This window comes from Glossina fuscipes, unplaced genomic scaffold (assembly GCF_014805625.2).
Source record: "Glossina fuscipes isolate IAEA_lab_2018 unplaced genomic scaffold, Yale_Gfus_2 0, whole genome shotgun sequence".
NCBI lineage: Eukaryota > Metazoa > Arthropoda > Insecta > Diptera > Glossinidae > Glossina > Glossina fuscipes.
In genome coordinates this window covers 32,323,578-32,350,304 of record NW_023998414.1, presented here as the reverse complement: position 1 = coordinate 32,350,304, position 26,727 = coordinate 32,323,578, and the positions used below count along the sequence as shown (strand labels likewise).

General features: G+C 33.5%; 5 protein-coding genes across 5 annotated transcripts; 3 read left to right on the top strand and 2 right to left on the bottom strand.

Moving 5' to 3' along the window:
* Positions 1-1,226: 1,226 nt before the first annotated feature.
* LOC119642211 lies at positions 1,227-2,108 on the bottom strand. Its single transcript, XM_038041257.1, has 3 exons — positions 1,955-2,108; positions 1,583-1,890; positions 1,227-1,512 (listed from the first exon to the last, which is right to left on the bottom strand). The coding sequence occupies exons 1-3, from the start codon at positions 2,001-2,003 to the stop codon at positions 1,420-1,422; spliced, it is 450 nt and encodes a 149-aa protein (XP_037897185.1). The 5' UTR covers positions 2,004-2,108; the 3' UTR covers positions 1,227-1,419.
* A 217-nt stretch (positions 2,109-2,325) lies between these two features.
* LOC119641347 (V-type proton ATPase subunit e 2-like) lies at positions 2,326-2,822 on the top strand. The gene has a single exon (XM_038039936.1). The coding sequence runs from the start codon at positions 2,482-2,484 to the stop codon at positions 2,737-2,739; it is 258 nt and encodes an 85-aa protein (XP_037895864.1). The 5' UTR covers positions 2,326-2,481; the 3' UTR covers positions 2,740-2,822.
* A 484-nt stretch (positions 2,823-3,306) lies between these two features.
* Positions 3,307-4,131, top strand: LOC119643775 (V-type proton ATPase subunit e-like). Its single transcript, XM_038043246.1, has one exon. It carries the CDS (start codon positions 3,789-3,791, stop codon positions 4,038-4,040), a length of 252 nt encoding a protein of 83 aa, XP_037899174.1. The 5' UTR covers positions 3,307-3,788; the 3' UTR covers positions 4,041-4,131.
* Positions 4,132-7,239: 3,108 nt separating this feature from the next.
* LOC119644628 (prisilkin-39-like) lies at positions 7,240-8,195 on the bottom strand. The gene is made up of 3 exons (XM_038044257.1): positions 8,162-8,195; positions 7,831-8,077; positions 7,240-7,748 (listed from the first exon to the last, which is right to left on the bottom strand). The coding sequence occupies exons 1-3, from the start codon at positions 8,171-8,173 to the stop codon at positions 7,468-7,470; spliced, it is 540 nt and encodes a 179-aa protein (XP_037900185.1). The 5' UTR covers positions 8,174-8,195; the 3' UTR covers positions 7,240-7,467.
* Positions 8,196-21,337: 13,142 nt separating this feature from the next.
* Positions 21,338-26,723, top strand: LOC119640315. Its single transcript, XM_038038258.1, has 4 exons — positions 21,338-21,573; positions 21,644-21,977; positions 22,052-22,846; positions 24,984-26,723. Exons 1-4 carry the CDS (start codon positions 21,443-21,445, stop codon positions 26,535-26,537), a joined length of 2,814 nt encoding a protein of 937 aa, XP_037894186.1. The 5' UTR covers positions 21,338-21,442; the 3' UTR covers positions 26,538-26,723.
* The last annotated feature ends 4 nt before the right edge of the window (positions 26,724-26,727 follow it).

Genomic DNA, 26,727 nt, shown 5'->3' with positions numbered 1-26,727 from the left:
ATTCGCTTTCGTCTTTCGCGCAAATCTATATGTGCTATATAGCGTTAATTTGTAGCAATCGGACAAACGTGTAATAATCCTATGCTCATAATGCACGGAAAGGAAAAGGACATTACAAGTTTCCGAGAAGGTATTAACACGATGTCAATTTTTTTTTTTTTGCTTTTCACAAGGCGTTACCCACGCTGTTCATGTCGCCGTGCGCGAAATGAAAATCCCGTAAACCCGTAAAGGTGGAGTTTTAAAAATTTATTCGTTTTATTCTCCAAAAACCAACTACTGGTTACCCGGAATAGTAAAGAAAGTTGTATACAAGTGCAATTTCAAAATTTCGATCTATATCGACAATAAATGGCTTTTTTATGCCCGCGATAATATTTTCTATTAGAGCCAGTTCTCGATCTACAAAATGAGTAACCTACTAAAGAAGACCCATGTGCTCATTTCAATAGTTGCACTTTCCGATAGTGAATGAGGTATGTCATGATCAAATATATATTAGAATAAAATGAATATTGCTTATTTTACAAGACTAGAGTAGCAGGGCCAGTATCGTGTGCCTCGTTAAGTTGAATATATTTAAGTAATAGGGCAGGTCTAGGTTATTACGTTCATCCTCAAAAATCTTATTTTTTCTTGGTCCGGATTTAGTTCTACGTTGCTTTAAGCAAGTTCACAACAAGTACGCGTGGCAGACATTAAATATTAGCGTGCAACAGCTCGTCTCGCTGCCTATGAAAAATGATGAAAAACCGTTGCATTTCTTTCGTTTTGATCGAATGTTATAAATGTTTTATTCACAGTCTCGAAATAATACAAATTAAATTGCAATTATATTAACAAACGTGTGTTTAACATTTTGTCCAATAAATAAATGAAACCAGATCTTGTTATAGCAACGGTATGAACGATACAATTGCGTGACTTCTTTTTTCTGGAACTGCAGATGCAAAATATTAAATGCTAATAACAATTTATTATGTTACTTACGATTCGGAATTATTTTCTTCTAATATAACTGTTTTAACTATTTTTTTGTCCGGCTCCATATTGTTTGTGTTCCCCGTTGAACGAGATCTTAATGAATTAGAATTTTCAATTCACACAAGATGGACAAATCAATATAGCGTCTAATGCCTAATTGAGCCAAATTTTTATAATGCAGTTAACAAGTTTATGTTAAACAAAGTGTAAAAACTTTATTATTTTGTTCAAGTTCCATTCATTAAAAATGCAACATTTTGTATAGTTATAATATAATATAATTGTATAAAATACAGAAACAGTAATGGTTTGATGGACGGATTCGTAAAATAACGCGGAATGTTTGATCAAATTTGATTTATACAAACAGATCGGTATTCTTAAACTTAATACTATTAAAAGCCATTATGTTAAATCTTAATTCAAGCTTCTATCTTAACGAAAAAAGTTTCTAACTATCGTTAATGAGGTCACCAAGACCGCTGTTAAGATGACTGTTGGCATCATCGAGAGTTTTTTGCCCCCGCTCTGTGAACATAACAAGAAAAAACGAAAAACGGTATAAGGATGCTCGTTGAAATTTTATCTGACAACTCACTATGATAAAATAATTGCAGCGATCTCCTTGACAGCACTCATGACATGACCAATCTTCGTACCATATATGTGTACAATAAGGCATATGACGCTTACGTTTCGCCTGGCACTGTTGTTTTGTCATGCATCGCTTGGAAACATAATACTGTTTAAGAGCTCCTTGTGAAAAATATGGCAGACTACCCCATCGTATTTCAGTGCCACAAACATCTTCGCCGGGTTCACAAGTGCGAAGAGTATTCAAACATTTTTCTACATTCCCCGTTTGATTTGTACACACATAACAATCTAAAGCATCGACATCAGAAACTGCGAATAAAAGGTGTGGTCAAATAAGTTGGCAGACATTAGGAAAAATTTTTTTGCAACGAACAATAACAAAATAGAGTTAGGAATGCGGCAATAAGTTTCCAATATTCCATATTTTTTATATAAGCAATTAAAATAAAAAAAAAAAAAATTAATTAAAACTCCCGTGAAATAACGCAACGACACAAAAACACATAGTATTTATAAAAAAAGAAGAAGAATTCCATAAAGCCCAATAGTTATGTACACAGTACAAAACCTATCCCCTTTAAAATTATTAATAACAAAGACAAAACTCACACACATATATATGGATATATTTGATATAATTAGATCGTGTGGAGTTTATAATGAATTTATTACTAATTAATCTAAACTTTTTTTCTTTTTTTGTAAAACAATGGCAACCTTAAAGTTCTCAGAGCTATCAGTTATGAGTGAATTTTAACTCTTAGAAGAGGAGCGAAGTTTCGTTCGTAGCTTCTTGTGTGTATAAAGAAAAGAATTGATTTTTTTGTTATTATACTTTGGAAGTATTTCAAATATTTATAATTATTGTACATATTTGGTGCACCAGCCATACACAGCACGATGGGCGCTGCTTTTTTTCCGCTACTAGTATTTACTGCGTTATGGGGAACTGTAGGCATTGGTTTGCCACTGATGACACCTAAAGGACCGAATCAGAATCTTATACGATGCATTCTAATGATAACAGGAGCTACTTGCTGGTTATTTTGGTTATGCTGTTATATGGCGCAGATGAACCCACTAATTGGTCCTAAATTAAATCAACATACAATTTACATGATAGCCAGAGAATGGGGTAACGAACTTGGAAAGGATTAACTGTTAGCGAAGCCTTACTTCAATATAATCTGTCACATATATAAAAGGGATTCTGTGTAAAAGTGTAAAAGTTAGTAAAAAGATTTAATTGAGTAATTAATATTATAAGAAATATGAGAATTTCGATAAAGTGAACTTGTTTGTTTTATATAATTTTAAATAAATATTTTAGTGTATAAATTTGCTTCAATTATAAGATTTGCATAATTTTTATTCGTTTTTTATTTTTAAAATATACTTTATGGCTAATAGACACAATAATAATTATACTAAAAATTTGAACAACAACAATGTTATAAACTAGTTGAATCGATTATGTATAATTTGACTAATATTTTAACAAATAAATACATTTTGGCTCAAACAGTTTTCTGGATTTATTTCTAAAGTTCGTTTCAACAGTGGCTTTTTACACCTTTATTTTTACTATTATTAGTATATCCGCATTGTGATTGAGATTCTACGGAAGCATTTTTAAAGGTTACGAATGTAATGAAAAAAAAAGTATACGATCGTTTTCTTATGGTGGCTCAGTATAATGATGCATTATTTGGACTTATTAGTAAATATTATAGTATTCTTATTTTTTGCATAAATAGTTCTACATTTTTACAAACCAAAATTTAAGGAATATGTTGTATAGAAGAAGCAAGCCTTTTCATATGTTTAATACATAAATTCATAGTTGTTGTTATGCGCTGAGAGGAATTCAAAATAAGTAAAATGAGTTTTTTTTTTTAATTTTGTCTTTCACATGACTCTTGTTTTAGTCGGATATTTGTAAATTTGCAACAACTGTTTTCTTTTTGTTCCACTTTTAGATTCGTGATCATGAATACAAGCAATTTTCGTGAAAATTTCGTCTTAATTATTTTTTTTTCTTCAGGCATTAAACAAAATACCCTGACATTTTGAATTTTTCTTAAGCTTATTCATTTTATCGATAAATATAAAAATTTCCTTTTTATATTTGTAAACAATTTCTAATTTGTTTTTGTGTTCGCTTTGTAAAAAAAAAAAAAACAACATTGAAGATACCTATCAAGGAAATGGCTGCTGCTTTAATTCCCCTGCTCTTCCTAACGATTTTTTGGGGCATTATTGGCATAGTTATACCTCTGCTGATACCTAAGGGTCCCAATAGGGGTCTTATACGCTGCATTTTAGTGCTAACTGCTGCAAGTTGTTGGCTATTTTGGTTTTGTTGTTACATGTCACAAATCAATCCATTGGTGGGTCCAATGCTACCTCAAAAAGCCGTGTTTATGATAGCTAAGAAGTGGGGTTATAAAATGGAGTAAAGGAAATTTTATGATAAATTTTACATTTTCATAATGCCAAATTGTAAAGAGTACTTACGGTGGATCTATAAAACTATTTCTTTATATTTATATATGTGCAAATATTTTTTAAAAAGTAATTTTTATAAAATATGAATACGTCAGATAATTGGTGTAGATTTTTAAAGCTTTATTGCTTTTTAAGCATGCTTTTTAAGTATGAAAAAAGGTTTTTTGAAAACAAAACTGCGAACAGTTAGATTTGATCCAAAAAAGCACGCAGAAAATATATAACAACTGTAGTAAATGCATCAATAGTATTACTTACCATGAATATAAAAAAAAATCTTATAATCATTTTATTCTACGGTGTTTAATGTATGAGAGACATATAAGAAATATGACGTACTGGTTCCCTGAAGTAAAGAAATAGATAACACATTTTTCGCATTGTATAAGTATGGCTTTGCTTTATCCTGTAAAGAAAATCAATAATGCATGCCTATGGTATTATAAAAACAAAAAATAAGCTTTGGTTCTGCAATATTGGAATATAAATTAAATCGAGCAGATTTTTCAACAGTTCTACATTGCTTCCAATGATTATATTCCGAGGAATCTTCTTTATCGCTACTTTCAAAATTGATATCAACGAGTATAGAGACTATTACACATTGATGCGTTATTCCCATTTTCGGGTTAAAAAGTCCTGAGTGATAAGCAAAATGAGATGCCGCGTTACCATACCATTTTGAAGGACATTCAAGATTAAAATAGCAGAATTGATAACCTTAAGTACGGAAATAAAATAAACAGTCGTCAACAGACCTAATCAATCCATTCATCTAAACAAACCAAACCACAACATTTGCGTAAAAGCAAATGTAAATTGTTGAAGGATTGTTGAAAGGGTGAACAATGAACTAGCAAAATTTCAAATCGAAAGACATAAAGAAAACTTCATTTAGTACGAAATGAATCTACGTACTTTTATTTTTGTTTTATTTGTTTGTATAAGCACAAAATCATATGATTTGCTAATTTCCGCTAAGTCCCGTAAAAAGTCGCGAAAGTTGAAATCTCATTGCGAAAATAGGAATAACGCATTGTTAAGTCAGCCCCCTATGCCGTCAGTTTGCTTATTATTACTCTTGTTTTTCGTTCGACGTTCATTGATTCATTGATCTCTTAAAGTGTTATTCTTTTTTTTATTATTATTTATAATTACTTACGCTGAAAGGAATTGTGAAAAAGACTTTTATGTGTAGTAAGCCTTTTGATAAAAGACTTCTGAATGCAGTTACTTTTGTTTAAGAACTTAAGGGGTTAACGCAATGAAACTTTGCTTATATGCCCAGGCCTGAGGAAGGCAATTAAATTATAAATGTTTCATAAAATGGGAGATAAATTTGATTTATAAACGTGCTTATATATATTTCATTTACATTTATTTATATATATACATATATTATACATACAGTTTTTAAACGTTTAATATTTATAAAATTTATAAATTGAATGTCTTGCTCAGAGGTGGAAGTATAAACGACGTTTCATTGTGGTATGCCCTTAAGAAGAGACTAGTTAAAATTTTAAAGGTTTGAATGATAAATCACAGTTAAAAACAAAAGGGTTTTTTTTTGTAATAAATTTTTTAATATGGAAAGAATGGTGTCAGAATAATAAGAAATATTTGAAGATATTATGAAACATTTAGCAAAGCATCGGAAAAGAAACTGTTTTTCGAAAAATGTTAGAAAATGCTAAGACTGTAAATATTCTCGCGCGCCTGTTTGCTGCAAATATGAATATAATCTACTAAGTCAAATGATTCTAAACTGTCATGAGGTTGATGCTTAGTGCTATAATATGCTCCGCTATTTCATGGCAGTTTGCATGTCGGTCTTGCTACACCAGTTGCAAAATTTCATCGACTTTTTGATTAAGTGCGAGGTGCATCTTTGACATTGAAATTTCCGGAATGGTATCGGGCAAACCACTTCTCGGTCTTTCATTCACTTACAACTAATCGCATCGTACGCTTCACAAACTTTTTTTTTGCAGCGTTTTTATTTTTTCTATATATTAAAAAAGCAACATATACCGTATTTCTTCAGATATTTCATTCATTTTCGAATATATAATATATATATAACTTTTCACACGAGCAAAGAATTAGAAAACTATTTGCACAAAAAAATCTAGGCACATATTTGTTTGTTGCCCGATATATATATTCATCAAGACCATTCCGCGGAAAATTTCCAATATGAGCTAGTAAAAAAAAAAAATGAATTTAACCGACACGGCTGTAACTACAGAAGTACGTAGAGTATTTTAAAAGTGTTAATTTTTGCGTGATAAGCCAAAATTTGAATGGAAAAATTCCAATTTTCGCACAATAGTGACAATTGTTTGTCAATAAATTGTATTTAAATTAATTTATTGAAAATATAATCGAAAAAGTTGGTTGGACTTTTATCGAATTTACTGCCCTTTTGAGAAAATGGAGTACTGCAGTTCATGTCCATACTGAAGTGTTTAATTAGGTCGAGGAACTAACTTACGCTGAATGGGTTCGGCGACTTATCCATTTCGAATTCCTTAAAATTGAAAGGAGGAAAATTTCTGTTATTTTAAACTCTCTCAGTGTTAGGGAGTTATTATATGACATGTGGCATTACATTGTAATTTTGAATGAACATGAGTTAAAAGCTATTTTTCAAGTTAAATATTCTATGCTTACTTTATGGAGGACCGTAGTATTCGAACAAATCGGCCATGTCTCCACAAAGTTTCATCAAATTTTCCTTTTTTTTTTTTAACTTTTTCCGCTTATTATTGCTAAGGCATACACGACAGAATGTTGAAAATTATTCTGTACATTCCTCAGATAATAATATATTATTTGTCTAAAAATGTGTTAATGCAAAATTAAACATCGCTGACATTACGACGTGGTGGATTAATTTTTTCTCCACAATTCCGTCGATATGACTATCAAATTTTTTGATTTAATTTGGATCGTACATATAGATGGGGTAATGGTGATGGGTACAAACGACATAATTTTCTTATTTATTTATTTATTTTTTGAGTGTGAATGAACCGAGATGCAGTAGAGATATTAATTAAAGACTAACAAAATTTTGAAAGAAATTGTCCATAAAGTCCTCTATTTATATTAAGATTTATATAACAATTATATATTATGATTACACGTAAAGCATAGATGGAACGCAACAAATTCGTAGATTTCTTATTACATATATAATCTATATTAGCGATTTGAAAGAGAGTTTAGTAGTAGAAACCCATTTGAATCTCAATTATCTGAAAGCTGTCATTAAGAAATTTTAATTTCATCAGTAAGCATATATAGTTTCAATTTATTCTAAATTAAAAAGTAAGCAAAGACAATATTTTCTTTTCAAGAGCTTGAATTTTTTTAATAGACTGTACCAGTAATACCAGGATTATAATGATAACCACCGGCAGGCGGAGGTGGAATATAGCCGGGTGTACCCAATGCACCTAAACCGCCGCCAACAATACTATTAGCATAACTGCTTGAATAGTAGCTAGACGGATAGCTATGATAACCGTAGCCTGGACGGTTGTAAGGATAGGCACCAAAACGGGAATTATAATAGGAATTATAAGGATAAGAATTGTAGCCCGAATGCATGTTGTAACCGGAATAACCAGGATAAGCGCCTAGATAATCATCTATCAGTATAGGCAAAAATATGTAAACGAGAAGAGAGAGATTTTCTAAACTTTGAATCACGTTTAATATGTCCATACCAACCATAACCTTTAATTGAGTAGGGATTACTATAGTAACCGCTTCCATAATTGTTTAAAGCGCCGTCATAAGCTGCAGAATAGCCATTAGCACTGTAACCGGGCACATAGCGTTTCAATTGATATTTGCCTTGCAACGGATAAAAATCACTGCCGGATTGTTGTAGTTCCTGTGTAGTGGATCGATCTTCGGTAGTACTACTTTCCGCTTTTGTTAAACATAATAATGTTAATAGAAAAATGTTGGAAAACTAAATCAAAACACACGCTTATAATTGTCCTTTCAATAGTTAACTCGAATTGCTTTCATTATTATTAATGTGTTAACTACTTACTATAAATATCATAGTTAAATTCGTACAGTAACGTTTTTATTCGATTTTACGATAACTATTATTATGCTCGCTAAGCTTCTAAGCAACAACTAATGTTTAACACTTAACTGTTGCGAGTTTTTATACTGATTTGAAGCTTAACATATCTTAAATACATGACACGAGGGGTTGAAAAGATCGCTCTCCGTGTGTCTTTCATTTTTTTTTTTTTTTTCTTTAACCGCCTCCATGTTAAATAACAAAATAAATAATTGTTTTTTTGTTAAAATGAAAATGTTCGAAAATATGTTGTACGAGAAGCAGGCAATAGAAGAAGATGATTCATGCGTGCATTGCTTGACAGTTAATTGTTTTGTGTTAAAAGATCCCATGTATATACGTAAGCATTCAACTTTATTATAATACATTTTTATTGATTTTGTGATGTGGTTTGAGGTTTCATTGATCTTAATTATATTTGCTTTTAAATATTTCTCATGGTTTCATTTCAGGCCAATCCAGTGTTGGATTATCCTTAATAAAAATCCTTAGACCAAATACTCTAAATAGCCCTCGATTTCCTTTAAATTAATATCTATGTCTTTATAAATTTTCGATTAACTTGGATCTAAATCTAAAATCTGATATCAGTAGACCTTAACGAAAACTCTATTTCTATTGAATATCACTCGTACTTTAAAAGAATTTTTGCTTTCCGCGTAACGCGTGCGATTTATTAAAATGATTTTAATATTTTAGTACTTTTTAGACCCTACACCATTTCTACTACCGGGACAATTAAGTTCGTGTGGACGTCTGCAATATATAGAAGACCTTGAAATAGACCCACTTGCCTGTATGTCTGTCCATCCTGTTTTCCTGTGTTCAACCTATAAGTCATAATTTTTGAGATATGTTGATGAGACTCGGTATACTGACGTATTTTGGCTCAAACATGAATGATGGATGTTTAAGAGTGTTGTCATACTTTATACCATCTATCGTTTGTATAGATGAATGCAGTACATTGACGTTTTTCAACCCAAGGGTGAATCCTATTGAAAATGGTCCGGATCAGTCCACTTTTTCGCTTACTCCCCGCGTAAAAAATTAACAGTAGGAAATTTACATCACATAGATCGATTTTTTAGACCACAACATATTAGAGAAAGTCTAACTTTTAAGTTTTTATGATGGAAACTAAAAAATAATACAATTTTTGGGAAATAATTTAAGTTTGCTGAATTTGGATCATGTTGTGTGATGTTTTCAGCATTCTCCAATATGCGGGCTCTCATGAAAAGTATGCCTTTGCATGAAAATAATGTGTAATTATTGATCTATTTTTACCAACATCAGCAAATAATTATGCCAGGACAAGTTGTGTAAAGGTATGTATCTAATAGTTGACCTTGGCCGGCTATCTGCTTTATATTTAAAATATAACTCTAAATCCTGACGCGTCATCCCTTTTCTTTGCATTCAATACGCCATCCGGCATTTTGGAGCCTGCTTCAATGCCATGCATTTCGCTTTATTAGCAAAATGCATTAATCATGAGTTACCCATGACTAATCTAACGATATTTGGATTCTATTAACTTGTGTGTACAGGAAAAAAAACCGTTTTTCTTTAATTTCTTCTTCTTTTTAAGAAGCATATATTCGCTTAATTATGGCTAATGCCCCTAAATAAAGCATTAGAAACTAAGTGATTGTTCATCCTTTCCAGGGCCTATCTTAAGTCTTTCTGGGCGTTGCATACATCCACATAAACTGAATATACTCTTCTACCGCAGGTGCTCCAGGGCATAATAAAACGTAAAAAAAGTATTCACACCATATAAAACAAACAAGAAAGTTATATTCGGCGGTGGTCGAATCATGCATACCCACCACTATGTTTTCCGCATTCTACTCTTCAAACTGTTTTATTTGATACCCATATCGCTGGTATAATTAAGAAAAAATTAATCGCGACATCTACCATCTATCATATTTGCTTTCAAATTAACCCTATTTTTAGGCAAATAATATGCCTGCATTTAAGGAGTGTACAAAATAGTTTTAAACATTCGGCCTTGTTTGCCTTATAATAAATAAGCAGAAAACCTCAAAAAAGTGAAAAAAATAAAATTTAATCATTAGTAACTTTATGACGGTATGGCCGATTTTGTCCATTGTTGCACGTAAGGAATCGAGTGGCTCGTAAAGTAAATATGGAAAATTTTCGCCTTCTAACTTTAAGAGAGATTAACGAGCAAAGCCCCAAAAATTTTTAAAAAGAAAAACGCAGCTGTGTTCAGTTTACGCTCCACTAGGCGCTTCTGCTCTGACCGATTTTACCCATTTTCAATATCAATCTGTGTGCAGAATCTTCCAATGTTTCCACTAAACTTAAAGCCGATATTTTCATTATTGCGACCAGCGGAGTGCCAACAGCACACATCACACAAGCACACAGAGGGTCGAACAAGGTTAAACCAACTTAGAATTTCATTTTATGTGGATTTCAGTTTATGGATGTTACATATATTAAGGAAAGAAACAAAACGAGTATTCCCCCATCTGACAGCGGTGGATATAAAACGCAATAAAATTAAAGAAATTTCAATCAATTTTGGACTTGTAAGTGGCCTAACCCCTTCGCATGCAATCTTGCGCATAGAGATGTAGAGATTAGAGAGAGAGAGTGAGCACTAAATTTTAAAATTTTAATCGTAGTACAGTTTAGAAAGAATTTCAAATTTTTCGCATAGAATACGAAATGTCTATTTACAGGATAGGAGGACAGATCGCAACAAGGGTTTAACGTGAGTACCTGCCTTGATGGCTTAACCTCACGGTGGCCCAAGCCACGGGGGTTATTTAAGCGTAACCCACGCCCCCTCAATAAACTCACTCTGATCAGTGTTGAGGCCTATCCGCACCTCGATTTGTTCCACTTTGACTTGGAACGAGTGAAAACCACAACCACCACGAATACTCCCCGAAAGGCCGTACCCAAGCAGTCAGGGCTCACAAATTGATCAACTTCAATACGTTCAAGGGAATAGGCTCGTAGTTTCTACAAAGCCTTGTTGATCAATTACCACTATTACCCGCAGGCATCCGTGAATATAGAATTTAAAGTGTAAAATAGGCAAAAGAGTAAAAAGCCTACCGTCAAGATCCTTTTAAAATTTGATTGACTACTTTTAATTTTAATTTCATCATTTACCCGCAGGTATACATGGCTATTGTGAGCGGGCTAATGACCCCCGTGGCTTCCAGTTTAGCCTATAAAGCCTTAAGCATACTTTACTTGGCGGAAACAGAGTCAGACCACTCTTGCCTTTGGATTAATCATACAATCCCGGTTAACCAAAACCGGACTACCCTTCATCGCAATATTTAAGTTTCGGGCATTGCACTAACATGGCGCGGGCGAACGACCATGCACTCACTAACTACTACCTCTACGTATTTTTACGTGACCAGTTACCAGCTGGTTTTTGGTTAGAATTTCCTTAGTAGTAATTAGCTTCCTTGAGTAAAGAGCTCATCTTCCAGTGAACCCCTTCACCATCTCTTAGAAAACTCGTCGCCGAGTTATAAATAGCCTAAAGCCTTAAACCCTTCTTCGCCGGCCGAAGCCGTTGTCCGCGGATCACCACAAGGAGGTGAGGGTTTCGGCATATCTGTGCTCCCCCTAAAGCATAGTTTATCCCACCCCAGGATAGGTGGACAAGTGAACGGACATATATATGACATTAAGTTATTAAAAATTGTAAAGATAATCAATGCAAATTTGCGAGTGTGAATGAAATGAAAAGCGAAGCTAATGAAACTCAAAAAAAAAGAAAAACATTACTACAAATTTTAAAAAATATGTTTTTACTGCCGGTTGGTATTTATCACTTACGTGTGGTTGTACATGCCATGAGCTGTTTGACTGCAGAAAATCTATCCTGCCATCCTGCAGAAGGTAATCGTCGTCCATATACACGATATGAATTTCAGACTACGAAGAAGAGAAACGTCAGTGAATATTGTCTGGCCGTGTATCTCTTCACTCCAATAGTTAAATAAAGTGCAATTTTGCAAAGGGCGGTTCGAGAATTCAATTCACCTGGCATTCGCTATGGTGTGAGCGTTTGTTTGCCGCGGGTTTTGTTAGCCGCAAATGAGACAACTTTGCTTGTTTATGTATCCAAGCCAACTATCACTCAGAATAATTTTATTTAATAAGTGACGATCTATAATAGTTAATGCATTTCCAGCAAGCAATCAGAGTATGCTTCTAAAAATGTTCTAATTTTTACGTCTCAAAAAACAATGCAGCAATGACAGTTGGGTGTTGATAGCCCAAAAATAGCGTGGGATGACATCTCTTCTAGAAAGATTGGGTATATATATATACATATATATATATATATTTTCGATGAAAATGAAATTAAGATCTTGCATTAATACCTGTTTGCATTAATCAATTGGGGAGTGAAACTATCAAAATTTTCGGAAGGTCATAGACGTATCGAAACCCTCACCTTTTCATCGCGCTCTCAATAACGGTAACAGATTTGCCTCTTGCAAGTCTTACAGGAATATCAGAAGAAGGATCTTTTTTCTTGAGAAGAGGGGGCATTTTTCTTCGCCAATTCGGTTCTCAAATCTACTCAAGTTACAGAGAGGTGGGAGTATTGTAGAGTATGTGCTGTTCGATAACGACCTCGGAAGCATTATTTCCTCGCGAAAGGATAAGTGTTGCGGCATGTGTAAAATGTCCAGAGGTAAGAGTGGCTTTGGGTGCGTACAGTACGATAGCATCGAATGTTGTATAACGTGGGACTTACAGTCCCCTGAACGAGTCGTCATTAAGTTGTGGGTATCCATGGAATTCAGGTTGGCCAAAAGTAAGATTACTCCTGATACGATGGTGCACTTCTCATCAGATTACCGGTAAGAATGCCTTCTTACCTAACGGCTAGGCGCTTCGTGGAGTATTGTGGTGGCTACGGCTACTCTGAAGTTTCATGGGACCGTTAAATACTAAGATGGTAGATAAGCGTCGGTGCTGATCAATTTGCAAGAAAATGGCTATAAATTTGCTTATTTTGAGACCGCAGCAGTGACCATTGTCCTACTCCTTCGAAACGTTAGTTATCACTTATCGAACTAACCTAAGTGTCATTCGGCGCCGTAGGGCTTACTATAGCAGATACTCACGTAAAACCCCTGGAGACATTTGTCCACATCAATCGCAATAGACTTAAATAAAATTTGGGTAAACATATTAATTACAGTTTATTTTTTTTTTGCCATCACCGAAGGATGGGGGATATATTCACTTTGTCAAAATGTTTGCAACGCTCGGAAGGAAGCTTCAAAGACTCAAAAAAGTATTTATACTCTTGATGAGCATCAAATTCTAAATCGATGTAAGCAAGTCCGCCTGTCCACCCATGTATTTTGTCTTGTAGGCATGCTCCTGGCCCTAAAAGTGAAGCTATTGACTTCAAACTTCAAAAACAGATTTTCGCTCATTTCTCATGAACTATCGCAGATATATTTATAAAAATTTGGACGTATCTTCTATAGGCGATGATGTCGCACTTATAGAAAAGTGAAAAATATTGATCGCGCCTATCCAATATTATAGTTTATCAAAATTTAATTTTCTTTTGAATACCCTTACATCGCGCAGAATCGATAACATATATAAATAAAATCAAAATTGAAAACAGGCTCGATCCGTTCACATAACCGTCAAATAAATTGCAAAGTACAGCAGTTCAAAAATGTTGCTACCGTTATGTAGTATGAACATTTGAAAGTCTTAAGTAGACCTTATCCAACGGACACGTGTAGATTAGGGCAAAGTATATATTTTAGAAAATTTCACACATTAACTTTAAGATTGTGAATAATTAAAATTCCACGGGGTAAACATAATTATGAGTTTATTTGGTTGCCCGTATAGATGAGAATATTTATTACGTTCACCATAAGCGACACTTTTAAAAGACATCAAATTTTCCCAAATCTGTCAGTTAAAAGTAATCTAAAGCATAATATTGGGTGTTTGCAAAAATTTTGATCACTTTTTCATTTGAAAAAGGCATTTATTGTGGAAAATTGATGCAACATATATTAATCAATATAATTTCCATCATTTTGTTCAACATGCTACAATATTACTTATATTGGTTATATTGGTTTGGTCGCGACTGTACCCATCGACCCATTTTCGCACTTCTTCAATTTTACAGAGTTGCATGTCAGCGATGTCATGCTGCATTACTCTGAATAAATTATATTCAGAACACACCATGTCTAATGAGTACGTTGGGTGTGGCAGAACTTTCTATTCGAGCTGTAACAGTGTGTCCTAGTTAAATCTAAATCCAAAATGGCCAACAAATGGCTTTTTCAATCATAAGCCCTTGCTGGACTTCGGCAACAAATTTCTTCTTCAAATGAACAACAAAAGTAATGAATTTGGAAGAAGAAGAAGAAGAATTTTGATCTCTCCATGATTAGCGTCGGCTATTTAAATGGAAAACAGTTATTTTATGTAGAGAAAGGTCAAAACCATCGAATTTAACGATTTATCGATGGTACTTCCCATTTCTTTATCATATTTATCTATAGAAGTTGCTGACTAAAATTTTTACAAACACCTTTTACTAATGCACACAAATGCAATTTTGCAGCGTAGTCTTGTTATTATTATTATTTATTTGTTTATTTTCTTTTTTTACGTTGTTTTTTTGTGGTATAAAAATAAAATATAAAATAAGTAACATTGGTAAGGGCGTTTTATTTACACGTACTTGAACAATTTGCTCTTTGTCTTAAACACTACAGAAATAAAAATCAAAAACATGTGAAATTCGTTTGGTTACTTTTATAATATTAAATAATATATATATATATATATTTTTTTTTTTTCTTGAATGGAGGTTATGTGAACCCTTTGCGGTCAATGTGCTCAATGACTATATATTTTTTCTTTCATGATAATTTTGTACATTTTTAAATAACTGTAAAGATTAGCTTCAAACTAAAATAACGAAAATAATGATAAAAAAAAATTTAACTCAGCATATCTAACTCATTATTATGTTGCGTTTGGGTTATTTTTCAAAAACAAAATAAATCGGTATAACTAAAGCATGGTTTAGCGAATATACAATAGTTACACAAGTTGCATGTATTTATGACATAACTGTAACGTAAAATATAGACAGTTCACATAAATATAATTCAAAGTTTTTAGCCATAGGACAACTAAACTGGAAGCGCAATAATTGCAATTATTCTTCTCCTCTCTGTACTTAAATGCTATTCTTTTCAAACTTATCCTGATTTTTATATCCACCACCACTTGTGACGCAAGTATATATATATATATATATATATATATATATATATATATATATATATATATATATATATATTAGTTTCGTCTAGATGTACGCAAAACTTAGAAGGAATTGGGATCCAGCCGGCATTCATTATACCGATCAAATCACAATTACTTTTTGATTTAGACTAGTCTGTCTATCTGTCCGTCTTTGTTTTTTTTTTTTGTATTCAATCTGCAGGTCGTAATTTTTGAGATATTTTGGCGATATTTGGAACACGGGTGGATTTTGAGCCAACGACGAACCTTGTTGGTTCGGATCGCTCCACTTTTCGAGCACTCGTGCATTGCAATTTTCAAAATTTTTCAACAAAACTCGCTGTGTGACAGTATCACGATATTTTGAATTGGTATGAAAAATTTAGTTCGACTGGGGCAATTTTTTGAGCTTCTCTCATACCGCCGTTCCTACGACAACTGGATCTTTATATAGTAAAAAGGCCTAATAATGAATATTTCATGGTGAAAACTTGTTCATAATAGTAAATTGACAAAGAGCCCAACATTACCGAATTTGGACCACGTAGGTCTATTTATTTCATATCCCATCGCGTATAAAGACTCTTAGGAAATGTAAACCCTTATGCGCTAAAAAGGCCCAATCGCTAGTTCTTTGTGATGAAAATTTGTTCATTATGGTAGTTTGGCAGAAAACTTAAGTGGACCAAATATCAACTACGTGAGTCTATTTCTTCGATTCCACCCTATATAAGATTTCCCGTGAATGTAAGCCCAGTCATGATGAGTTGTCCCATTCTCAATATCAACCAGCGTGCTAGAACTTTCAATGTCTCTGGCAAATTTGAAATCGATAGCTTCATTTTTGCGGCCAGGAGAAGGTTTGCAACAGACATTATACAGACGGAGGGACGGACCTGGTTAAATCGATTTAGAATTTGAAGCTGACCAAGAATATATATATATATATATGCTATGAGGGGTTTCTGATGCTTCCTTCTGGGCGGTGCAAACGTTTTGATAAAATGAATATATCCCTCATCCTTCGATGATGCGTATGAAAATAGAAATACGTAGCCACACCAATCCAATAATACAGAATATAATATTTTAGTTTTTTCGTTTTTTTTTTTTGTACACTTTCTTACGACAACGATGGCAGGTGTAAAAAGTTCGGTCTCAGCCGTATACAAATTTTTTTATTTGTTCATTTATTTGATGCTTTTAATTTTTCAAAACGCACTTACACATTACAGCTGCTAAAAAATATCGACTGTGTCGGTTACGTAAAATTTCTTGTTTGAAATTTTTGACTAGTTGCGACCTTCATGCCATTATACGCATTACACAATGAATATGTTCAATTCGAAAAATATTCGTATTTCATCCTTAAATGTTATATGCATATAAAAATCTCCCTTTTGATGTATTCGTGTGCGCACACTTTATCTCCAACAAGGAAATCCAAAATGAGTTGAAATTAAATTGATCTTGCGGTAACAAGATCGTTGCATTGACGACATTATATAGGTGAAGCTGTGCTTCCAATCTTGATATTGTGATTGAAAAATGACTTTCTTTGAACCGATGAATGATCGGCGCTGTCTCTTATTTCGTGTAAATGCCTATTATCGCATATCGGCAAATCAATATTTCAGTACATTTCTGCATTCATTGCAATAAGCTTGAGGAAGTGTGAACTTGCCTTTACGGAGTTTTTTTTCTTCTCTTACTTCGTCGAGGATCCTAATGAAATAAAGGAACTTATATCAATTTGGAATTGATTGAATAATAATTGACTTATTTTATTGAAACGGAGTTTAGCGGCAGTTTACTTCAGAACGTTTCTAAGGTGAATAAATTTGGTCTAATAAAAAGTTATCACTCGAAATTGCTTAAGAGGACGCACACAAGAGGTGTATTCAATATCACTATAGGAACATTTCTATTGTAGTCTATAGATTATTGGAAAAGTACTCCACCATGTTTACTAAAAAGGAAAATATCGCAATACAATGTCGCGATATTGCTGAAGGCCTTGAAATTTTAAACGATTTCTGAACGCATAAATGAAAAGTGCAATCTTTGAAACCATACCTTTCCATATATATATATATATATATATAATACCTGATACGTTTAACTCTGTTACATAATAGCTGATGTAGACGATTTCTGATAATGTATACATGCTTCGATGTCTTATGATTTCTTTACAATTTGAACATATTTTTGCTTTCAATGGCTTATTTGAAATTTATGTTTATTGCCAATTAAATGTTATGTAATTTCTTATATATGCACGGTGACATATATAGTAGTCATTTAACAATGTACCGGCATCAATATTTGTGCAATAAACATAAATTGAATTTTTTTTTTTTTTTTTGTTATTTTTTTCTCTTTAAAGAACAATGGAAACGTTTTAAGTTCATCTCTAAATGAAATCGCATGCATACTTTAAGTTTACGTACTGAAATTTATGAATATTATTTTTTTCTGTAATCTCACATGTAATGGGAGATTAGAAAGACAATTTATATCATCCGAGCAGAGATTTGAAATTCAAAAAAAAAATAAAAAAAAAATTAATGCTGACATTGACCACAACAAAGGTCGTAAATGTATTGATCCTCGTTTGTGGGAAATTTTCTTTGTCTACATATATGCACATACGTACATATATGCGTTACAATGTATTTTAATTATTTAGATATATTTTGGTTTTCATAGTTTATGCGAATTTTTGCATGCACATGCATGTACATACGTGAGAAAAATTTGGTTTTGACAAAATTTTTGAAATATTTTATATTAAGTTTATCAAATGTATAATATATATATATATATATATATATATATATATTGTATATATATATATATATATATATATATTGTCCAGAAATATGGGTCCAAGATCCAAACTTTAAATCTGAATCTGAATAGCTTTAGGTATTTATGTGGATGCATCTGACCACTTGACAATTAAAACATCAACATAATTATCAATTTGGTTTTAAAATGTTTCTTGAAAGTCTTCCAGAGGCTAGAGTTCAAGAAAAAATAGTTTCTCAGCACGGTTTGTCCAAGAAATAAGCGAAATAAAATATATTTAAAGTGAACCTAATCAAACTTTCACCTTCATATTTCTAAACGGAAGCTTAAGAAGGCGTTGATTTTATATTATTTAAATTTTTTCTAAGGAATTACTGCTGTGTTCAAGCTTTTATCGAAAAGTCCACATTTCATATTTTGTATCCCTAACTATAAAAAGACTCAGAGTCAATTTTGAATACATATAACATCGTATATTTGGCTTAGGGTAGATTTTGTTAAAATCCATTATTAATTAGAACTTAATATTTGTCGCATGCGATATAAATATCATATGCGTTTAGTTCAATTGTCATTATCTTCTATCTTCTATCTACAATGTAGTAAATTTTGATAAATGCAACTATAAAAGTTCACTAACGAGCTAAACACAACGCATGCATATACAGTGAAGTAATATGCTCTACAACTAGAGTATGTGGCTTGCACTGCATCATTGCAGTGAAATCATATGATTTTGTTTCTTTTACATAAATCTTAAAAAGATGAAAAGTTTCTTTGAAAATTGATTCTGTTAGGGGGAAAATACAACAGGCCTAACTCGGACCACTTCCACTAAACGAAAACAAACCGATGATTATTGTTACATTTTGTGAATTCTGGCTCTTTTTTCAAAAAATTCTCGAACACTTTCTCTGCTACCTTCACTCGAAAACATCGCATTCCCTTAACCCGTGGTGGAACACCGTGCGTAATTTAGTTAACAGACGCGAGTTATGTTCATCTAGAGTAAATTTGAAAATCCTGGGATATACCTACCTACACGCTCAGATCGGAGGAACGTAAGAGATAGAAAAACTTTTGCAATAAAATAATATTGCAGCTTCCGACCTATGGCGAGTAGTTATACTCTCTCACATGATTCAATGCCTGACCGTTTTGGTGCCGTTTTTCGGGGAGTATTCGAGGTGGTTGTTGTTATCCCCGAATGCGGGAGCATTAAATAAAAAAAAATTTCCTGATTTTGTCAGATAGTGTGTAGGTTTTATTAGCTCTACAAGCGTTCCGCGCAGTTGAACTCATCACTATATACTATTAGAAATTAGATCTTTGCTGTTGTCATTGTCATTGTGAAATCCTTAGCCTTCATTTCAATTTTCTCTGTGCACGGAAGCACATGGGTATCGATGTAAACGTCATTGCTGAAGAAATAGCATTGTCCAAAACAATGAATACCGGTGACCGGCTTTTAATTTTTCCCGGTGTAAAAGCGTTCCACAAACAGCGAGAACAGGGATTTTTTTTCAATGAGCACAGCTTCAATATTTGAAATATAACGGCCACTCTTCGGACCTACTTTTCACACAGCTAGCCATTATTACTCGTTGACGACGCCAATTCCTATCACCTTCTGCTATTTTCAAATGCACTACGCAAATACACGCTTCGTTAAAAAAAAGAAAAATATTTAATTCAAAATTAAATAAAAATACGTTTATTTAATATTAACTAAAAAAAAAAAAAATGCCAACGATAACAATAACTATAATAAATAACGATCGAAATTAACTATCATCTTCATTAAAATCAGTATTTCAATCAGAGCGAGGGCGAATAATATCGTGGGCGTTAGTGAAGGAGCTAAGCTTTTCTTTAATCCTGAAATTTGTAATCTTTAATAGGACGACAGGTAGCAGTGAGATCGGAACTATTTTGATATGCTTCCATTCATCTGGAAAAGCATGGGAAGGCCAACATTGATTGACGATTTTGAGCAGAGCAAGACGATTTTCCCTTCTTTTGTAAGAGCCCTTACCATATCATATTTAATTGTGTCGCACCTAGCTGCAGTGTCTTAGAATTCAACACATGTGCGAAATCATGAAGTAAGAAAGGGGTGGTATAGTTTGATATATGGGGGTGCGCAAGGAGGGCATGAGATTGACCGACCGATGTATGACTTTTAAGGTAAATGAAGCAGTTTTTATTTTCATTTCCACGAGCACATAGATCATTTATCTTATCTTATAATTTTGTTGTTTATTTATTTCTGTATGATATAGTCGTTGTTCACAAACAAACAAACGTAAAGTTTGCCCACTACTTGCCCCTTATTGATTCAAAATAAATAATAGCAAAAAAGATACTGATGCATAATGCAACGAAACGAGATTATCTTTGGTTCGGCGTTGAAGCAAATGAAAGTTAATGAAAGATAGCTAATCAGGTGACCATATCATTTGGCAGTTCCCATAGGCTCGTAAAAAGTCGGCAAAGTTGAAGTACCATCCCGAAAATATAGATAAAGATACATTATGTTCAGCCCTTTAATTTCTAAATTTACAATGTTTACCTTATTTATATATTTACATAAATATATGTATATATAATTAACAACTTATCCGCCTGAGTGGCCGAGTAGGCAAGAGTCTCGACTAGCAACTCTCAATGGTCGTGGGTTCAAATCTCAAGTGCGGTAGAGTTTTTAATAAAACCGAAAGCCTTAGAATGCTAGTGCTTTAAGACATTAGTCTTAAAATTTATTTTCTGGCTAAACAAAAAAAAAAAAAAAAAATGCAATAAACGGAATAAGCAACTAAGTGGCAGCATTCTCTGGGCAAAGTAGCGAAGTGTCACTTTAAAAAACGTTAAGAGTCTCTCGGAAAAATCCATGTAAAAACACATGAACATATGTTCTTGTTTATGTATTTGTTATGTTTTTAGAAAAATGTCAATTCTCGCCGCTTATAGTTAGTTAGGTGTTTATATTTTACTGTTGACGTTTGTTTTGCCGACGTCTACGATTAATCAGATGATCAAATTTTTGTTATAAATTTAATGAATATAAGTTGATAAATTAAAGTGAACGTCTCATTGTCCACCATGCGAATAATATTTTCCTTTTCTTCCTATTACGTCATCATAATTTGTTTAACTCTAAGCCTGTTAACGTGCGTTTGGTCGCCGACTTGTGCTTTAAAACATTATAGCAAAGAAAGAAAACTTGAATTAAGGTACATTTCAGTTTAAAAAATTCGTATTTAATAAATTTATTAAGTAATTTTCGCTCCGGATTTTATATAGAGAAGAGGCACGACGTATGTTTCAACATGCTTACGATGGATATTTGCGTTACGCTTCAGATTATGATGAATTAAGACCGTTAACATGCGATGGTGTAGATACTTGGGGCAGTTATTCATTGACACTTATCGATGCTCTCGACACTTTAGCTATTATGGGTAACCATACGGAATTTAGGAGAGTGGTGAACTTACTTGAGAATAAAATGAATTTCGATAAGGATATAAACGTGTCCGTGTTCGAGACAAATATACGTATTGTAGGAGGTTTATTGTCAGCGCATCTTTTATCAAAAAGGGCGGGCGTGACACTTGAATCAGGATGGCCTTGCCAGGTATATAATGTATTAAAATGAAGTTTTTGCGACTTTAGCAATAATTATATACAATTATATATATAAAATTGTAGGGTCCCCTATTAAGAATGGCGGAAAATGTTGCAAAGCGTTTACTACCTGCTTTTGATACAGCGACAGGGATGCCTTACGGTACAGTAAATTTAATGTATGGTGTGCCAAAGGATGAAACCTCAATAACTTGCACTGCAGGCGTTGGAACTTTGCTGGTTGAATTTGGTACGCTTACGCGCCTAACGGGGAACCCAATTTACGAGGAAGTGGCCCTTAATGCGCTATATTCTTTATGGAAACGCCGTTCATCTGTAGGCCTTTTTGGAAATCACATCGACGTGCAAACGGGTCGTTGGACAGCTGTAGATTCTGGCATTGGAGCTGGGGTCGATTCATTTTTCGAATATCTAGTTAAGGGCGCTATACTTTTGCAACGTCCTGAGTTACTGGAAATGTTTCATGAGGCACATTCTGCTATAGATAAATATCTGAGACACGGCGATTGGTACGTATGGGCCAGTATGACTAAAGGTCAGATTACCTTGCCAGTATTTCAATCCTTGGAATCATTCTGGCCGGGCCTTTTAAGTTTAATAGGCGACATAGGTCCCGCTATTAAAACCATTTCCAAGTATGCAAGCGTTTGGCGAAAATATGGATTTCTGCCAGAATTTTATAATATACCTACCGGTGAGGCATCCGTTAGCCGGGAAAGTTATCCTCTGCGGCCAGAGCTAGTAGAGTCGGCTATGTACCTATATAGGGCTACGAAAAATGACTTTATGCTTGAAATCGGAGAAGATATGTTAAGAACTATAGAACACAGTGCGAAAACAAAATGTGGATATGCAACAGTAAGTATTACGACATTTTTACATGATCATCCTTTACGGTTTTCGATGTCAATTGTCTTCCAAATCAATTTTTTTCTATTGTGAGCGAGTTCGTCTCGATAATTCACCCTCATAACTTCATTTTCACGACAGTGGTAATTTCACAAAGGAGAGGATCAAATTGATGCGCTTTTGTAGAAATATATTACCGCCATCTCCAACACAGAGTTCAACGTTTAATATTTTAAACCATCCCACAGTTATTCACATGACGGAAGGCGTTTTAATGGGAAGTAGTCCGATTCGCACCATTTTCAATGGCGTTCGTCCTTGGGCCGAAGTATGTCAGTGTACCGAATTTCATCAAGGTGTCTCACAAATTACGGTTCGTAAGTTGAACACAAGAATGCAAAATGGCCAGACGGCCAGACAGGCTTAGAACGACTCAGAGAGCTATTCTGCATTGTGCGGTATACTAAAGTCTTGGCTAATGTATACATCGACCAAATATGTGTCTATCTCATATCAGTCCTTTCGAAAATCAACTAGATCAGCCCATTGGTCCATCACAAAATCCATGAATCCCGGAATAAAGATCTTGTTCTCTCTTATTTCTTAGACGCTCGATCTTCGATGCTCGATCACATACATTTTATCCATACAAACAGAATACAAAAATTATTAATATTTAATTATTTGCATGGATCTGCACTTTGACTATAACTTATCTTATCAACAACATTAATTCATATCTAGGTTAGCCCACTAGGAATAATTAGGAAATTAACTACTTAGCTATTAACCAGTCAGTACTATTTAAGAAGTTAATTTTCTCGAAATACGAAAGGATTGTTTCCGATAAGTATAATGCAATGAAACGTAGTAGATTTAGATTTAGTTTTTTTTTTTCACTCGACTATTTCGTCATTAAAGCCATACATATGTATACATATATATATATAAATATATATATATATATTTACGGCCATCCTCTGAAAAAAATTCTGCATTAACGAAATTTGGGGGCTACTATTTGCTAGAGCTTGTAATCTACACTGGCAGCAGGTAGTAATGACAGTAGTAGTAGTAGTAGTGGCATTAGTAGTTTGATGCAAATATTTCCTCAAGTCCTTTAAAAATGCGGCCTAATGCAACTGTTTCACCTACAAGTAACAATGTGTTTTATTTTGCAATATTTTCCTTGTAGCATTCCCATATATCTTCTTGTCAATCACATCCTTGTTCTGTTTTAGGTAGTATGTCTTAAGAAAAACTTTTAAATCTTTGACTGTTAGTGCTTTCAGCTAGATTGTGGTCGTATAGAATGACACATACACCTAACAGAATTTTGTATATTATCCATAATATCTTGTTAGTTTCTTCAGTTTATTATATGTGATGAGCTTGATCGCTAGTGCTCATCCTGGGGTATATTCATTTTGTTAAAACGTTTGTAACGCCCAAAAGGAAGCTTCAGAGGTCACATAAAGTATACCTTATTTTTGATCAGCATTAAATTCTAAACGGATTTATGGATGTCCGCTTGTTCGTGTGACCGTCTGTCAGTGTAATGTCGATTGTAAATATTTCCCTGGTCGCAAAGGAAGGAAGCTAGTTACGTCAAATTCGGCAAAAACATTGAAAGTTCTCGCACGTAGGTTGATATTGAAATTGCCCAAATCAAATGTTAAGGGATATAGTGAAACATAACCTCACCCTATCTCTGTTTTCAAAAATCAAAAAAAAGAAAAATGTTTTTTGCTCGTTACTTATAAACCGCGCCAGATACAATGATAAGCATTTGCGTCTACATTCTATGGCTGACTATGCAGAACCTGTAAAAAAGTTAAAAATTATTGGCCACGCCTACTGGACTTACAACGATGCTTCCGAGATTCTATAAAGTTCTAGTCCGTCTGTCCATCTGTGTTTGCTGATGAGTATCAAAGATTCGGTCACAGCCGACTATAATCTTCTTAAGACGTGAAATCTTGTTCAGTAAATCACTTATCTTTTCTTCCTCCTTACAATAAAATTTCTTATTCCAATAAGGGGAAATCCTTCAGGTTTATCCTAAGTTTATTTCATTCATTGATTGTGAATTAAATTGACGACAAAATCGCGTATGATTTTTTTTTTTTTTTTAAATTTTTTAAAGATACGAAATGTTATAACGCATGAGAAGGCGAATCGAATGGAATCTTTCTTTCTTGCTGAAACTACAAAGTATTTGTACTTGTTATTCGATGAGGATAATTTTTTGCATAGCAATGGTGCCGCTGGAGATATTTTAGAAACGAATCATGGGCAATGTGTTATAAATTCTGGACCGTATGTTTTCAATACCGAAGCACATCCCATTGACTTATCAGCGTTGTATTGCTGTCATGATTTAAAACATGACATATTTGAGTCGCTCGATTTGGAACAATTCAGCGAAGCATCACTTGTGCAAAAGGATCAAGAGCTAACGAATAAAAAGAAATATGCAAAATATGATTGTCCTAATAAGGGTAATAATCAGAAATCGACGAAATCTTTAAATTATCAGCAGACCTTGTCAGTTGACATTGTAATATATGATGAAAATAATAATTTGGCTGCAGACGCTTTGATAAAAAATTTTGAACAAATCAAAAATGCCTCCGTATTGTTTAACAAAAATGGTTTAAAACAACTCACGGTCAGAGATTTATTTGAATTTTTCTCTATGAGAAAGCCAAACCTAAGCAAACCCATTGAAATTTTAAATTATATAAACGAGTTTCTTCAAAATTATACCTTGGAACCTGCACTCGTTAAAAATCTCGGAATGTTTGATAAAAATATAAGCCGTATATTGGGCTCATCAAGTGTTCATAAAGAATTTGAAGGCACTTTTAAAACATTATGGCAACTATATAGTATCCAACAGGAATATGCTGTAAACGATCGTTTATTACGCGATTTAAATTTGGAGACATTAGGAGAGGACGATAAGGAAACGATAGAGAAAACGTTATTAGTTTTAAATGGGCATGAGACTAACGAATCATGCTTAAGCATTCGGGACAAGGTTGAAGAATTAACATTACTCTACCGTCGTTCGTTGGTCAACACGACAGCTATGCAGGAGTTTCTTTTTCGTTTACTTCTTAATGGCACTAACGAGAAAATTGATAGCTTTAAACCTATGCTTAGCGATAGTGAAATTGTCGAATTACCCCTGAAAAATATGAGTCATGCGGAGCAATTGTCATTATTTTCACATGTAAGACGTTTTCTTGAATTTAAAAAGCGTATGATAGATACCTTTCAAAGGCTGCAATCACTCATAGTTGAAAGCAATAAACAGCAAAAAATTTCTGATGAAAAAGAGAAAAGTTTTACCGATACGAATCCAGCGGAAGTACGCGTGTCGGTAAAACGCGATGATAAGTTTAAAAGCTCCCAAGAAGCTTTACACGAACTTAATTTGAATTATAAATTAGCGTCAAATGTTACGGAGGGCGTAGACGAGGGCCATTATTCGAACTCAATGTGGTCACGATTTGTGCAAACGATATTGCGTAAAACGAATCCTTATAAGCAAAAATTTCAAATGGAACAGCTATTGCGTAAAACTCGCCAATCCCTTATTCAATACATCGATAATAATGTTAATTTCGGTTTGATAACATGTTCAAAAGAAAAGTTTATAGAACGCTTCGCTTATCGCGACTTTTATCCTTAATGTAATTCGCAAATTCTATATAGGGAATATCGTAGCTAAGATATAATAGCCGCCTTGTTTTCTTTTTGCCAAAATTTAATTTTGCATTGTACAGGTTTCAGATCGAATTACGCTAAAATTTTATTTTATTTGCCAAAGAAGTCCGACCACCAATAACAAATATTTGATTTTTATTCATGCTATTTGAAAA